At 39.8% G+C, this 3,576-nt stretch overlaps 1 protein-coding gene across 1 annotated transcript; it reads right to left on the reverse strand.

Annotated features, from left to right (window-relative positions):
* Positions 1-397: 397 nt before the first annotated feature.
* On the reverse strand, positions 398-1,802 carry LOC146655434 (uncharacterized). The gene is made up of 4 exons (XM_085428274.1): positions 1,682-1,802; positions 1,326-1,379; positions 881-1,228; positions 398-771 (listed from the first exon to the last, which is right to left on the reverse strand). Exons 1-4 carry the CDS (start codon positions 1,695-1,697, stop codon positions 629-631), a joined length of 561 nt encoding a protein of 186 aa, XP_085284400.1. The 5' UTR covers positions 1,698-1,802; the 3' UTR covers positions 398-628.
* Between the last annotated feature and the right edge of the window lie 1,774 nt (positions 1,803-3,576).

Here is a 3,576-nt window from a genome sequence, read left to right on the forward strand (position 1 = left end):
TCATTGAAAGTGGTTGACAGCTGTATCGGGGGGCTGCGGCTGAGCGGTTCGTTGGGACACGCATTTTCTGGGGAAAAGACTAGCGAATGCTGGCTTTGAGAATCAATGAAACGATTTTGATTTAGCCTGTTTATTTGACTCAATAACTCTGGCGGTATTTGAACCTCATTTTGTATTTGGGCCAAAGCTTCTAAAGCTCTATTAATTGCTAAAAACGGATCAGAAGAGGAGATGTTTTGTGTCAGACTCATTTGTGAATGAACCGCGTCTGACTCTGTTTGGATCTCATCATGATCCAATCCCAAACTCAAAGAATTATTTTGAAAGGCACTTTCATTGGGTGCTAATCGGGCAAGAGCTAAATTAAGCAATTCTAAAGGATCATTATTATTGATCACCTCAGGTTGCTCACTGTTTTGTGAATATGTAATCTGAGAATGGTGTATATTTTCATTTAACCTAGCTAACGCTGTTTCTAAAGCAAGAAACGGGTCTGTAATATCTTGTTCCTGGTTATCCATTTATTTTATTATTATTGTTTAACAGGAATATATTAAAAGAACAAAAAACCACAAAAGAGAGTATGTTTGAAAAGCAAAATGAAAAAAAAAAATCAAAAACAAAGTTTTTATAAGATGAGCTGAACTAATTCAGCGAACAGAGATACCGCGCGAAGAGCGATTGAAGCCAGCTGCCTTCGGGTGCGTGTTCGCGTTGTCCTCGTTGTCCTTGCGATCCTGCGGGTCCTGCTACTCCTCCTTCTGACACGCCCTGAGAATTTGAGGGTAAGATACAAACAGTTAGTAAAGTTAAATAGAAAAGGGTTAGTTTTTATTTTAAAAAAGAAATGAGAAAAAAGCGAGAACCTAGAGAGACTGACCGTGATTGGGTCTCAAAGGCAGGCGCGGTGCATTTCGTGTGTCTGATGGCGGAGAATAAGAAGCGTTTCTGGGGCTCCGATCGGCCGGAGCATCGGGAGTGAGCTCGGAGAGCAAATCTTGCCTGTCCCCGGCGGACAGGCGCAAGTTTTTCCCAGAGGGTTGCGGGAGAGAACAAGCTCCGACGGGAATGGAACTGGGGCCAGATGAAGCAGGGCGATCTAGCGTAGAGAGCAAATGCTGTCTGTCCCGTGTGGAGAGACGAATATTCTTTCCTGTGGATCGCACAAGCACTGGTGGTGAAGAATTCGGGGAACTCGTACCAATAAAGGTGTCCAAGTTAGAGATATCTAGAAAGTTTGATAAAAATGAAAAAAGAGGGTAAATGTTTTGTTTTTCTTGTACAATTAGCTGTTAAGAAGGGGAACAAGAATGAACCAAACCTACCAATTCGATCGAGAGACTCAAAAAAAGAGGAGTTGAGCAGGTTTATCTCAGAGTCTGAAAAGAAATAACATCGAGTATTTACAAACGGGAAAAAACAGTAAAAAATATAAACATTATATGAACAAGAGTGAGAAAAAAAAGAGATACCTGATGAGGCCATGATCGCTGCTATAGTTTAGCGTACAAACGCACTTTTTAGCTCTGAGTGTTAGAGGCGAACTTATATATGTTTTAAAAAGTGTATTCCAAGTGTTACAGAGCATATTTTGCATGGCTTTTTTGAAGATGAAAGGATTGACAGAGTGGTAAAAAGGAAAATGCGAAAATGTAGTTAGAGGGGGAAGATTAACACTTACCGAGTGATATGCACATAGGGCACGCGAAGGTAGTTGCTGTTGAAATCGGCCGCTCCCTATGCGAACTCGCAAGCAGTCTGAGCGGCGCCAGTTGTTGATACGTCTGAAGTCAGATGTCTTCTGGGGGTTCGAAGATAGTCTTAACCTCAGCGGGAGATCGTAAAATCAGACCTGGAGCGGATTGGCTAACCGGGGTGCGAAGGGAGCGGTGCAAGGGTTATGTGATTGGCAGCGGGGCGCAGTGAGGCGGAGTTGGTCTAAGGGGGGAATTTTCAAACGAGGTAAGCAGCGCATTCGGGAGCAGAGCGGGGAGCGAACAAGCAGGAAAAAATTGTGCTCTGCAAGAAGTTGTGGATCGGAGATTAAGAGCGAGGTAGAACTTAGAGTGTGGGTTGAATTTTAGAGCTTGCTAGTAAGAGGGAAGTTTTTGAAGGAAAAAAGAATAAGGATTTTCCCTGTTATCGAATATAAGGTTTTTGGGAATAGAGGGGTAGCTAACAAGTTATTCTAGGGGTTTTGGAGAAATCGCGGAGAAATTTTTAAAAGGAGTTTTGGCTTTGTTTGGCTGAGCATGAAGGGAGCCGCGGGGCGCTGAATTTGAGAAAAAAAGACTAAGGATTTTTTCAGGATTTTCCCTGTTATCGAATATAAGGTTTTGGGAATAGAGGGGTAGCTAACAAGTTATTGTAGGGTTTTGGAGAAATCGCGGAGGGTTTTTTAAGGAGTTTTCCCTGCTTATGTATCTAAGGAGGGTTAGGGGATCGCGAGTTTTTTCTGAGTATGAGTTTTATTCTAAATCTACAAATGCATATAAATCGAAATAAAGTTTTCCCCCAAGGCATGCAGCATGTGTTTGTGGCCATACTGAACGTTACAAAAGCACAAGTTTAACTAAACAATTTTAATATGGTTTAATACATTTTTAAACACATGAGCACGGAGCCCGAGAGAGCACGGTCCGGAGACACACAGCCTCGGGCGCGCGCGAGCGCGCACACACACACACACACACTGACCCGCCACCAGATGGCGTTTTTTGAGCATAAAAAAATAAAAAAAAATTTTTTAATTGCTTAAAGAAATAAAAGAATGCTATTTTTTGATATATAAGAAACTTTCTAAATAATCAATTATATTTTTATGAATATCATATTTTTATGAATATCATATTTTTATGAATATCATATTTTTATGAATATCATATTTTTATTACTTAATTACTTCCTACTTCCGGAGCTCATGAATAATTTAATTACTTCCGGAGCTCATGAATAATTTATTAGGGGTCATAAATCAATTAGGGGGGTCATAAATCACTCAGTTTGACGAAAGGGGTATAATATCACTCTCTCTTGCCTAACTGATTTTTTACTTTTTTCTCGCTCAGTTACGAAAGACTATGATTGTTTTCTCTTGCACTCACTAAAGTATAACTATGGGACATTATTACACTCTCCAAATTGTAAATGACAAATATATTGCAATTTAGTTCTGTTCTGAATGAACAGAACTTACATTCTGTAGGCATTTCCTGAGGTAATTTACTGATTCATTCACCCACTTGGGGTAAAATTAAATAATTTTAAACACATTTTTATTACTATTTTCTTTTATTCTTTGAAGTAATTCTAAAAACACTCACTGTCACAAGTCAAGTCAAAATTACCCACACTTGATATGACAAAAACTGCACAAGCTAGTTCACAGTGCACAGCATTGTGAGTTGATATATGACAACAGAAAATGGATGGAAACAGAGATGAAGAGGAGGAAGACAAGAAAGAGCGAGGTCAAGAACAGTAATTTTACATGTAAATTAAACTAGTGTGGTTATGCACATAGAACTACAGCTCTTTTCTAAACAAGGGAAGCAGGGCAATCTCAGCACATCCGGG

This window comes from Rhamphochromis longiceps, linkage group LG13, assembly GCF_057381845.1.
Source record: "Rhamphochromis longiceps isolate RC_006_pf linkage group LG13, R_longiceps_female_GT1.1, whole genome shotgun sequence".
Classification (NCBI taxonomy): Eukaryota; Metazoa; Chordata; class Actinopteri; order Cichliformes; family Cichlidae; genus Rhamphochromis; species Rhamphochromis longiceps.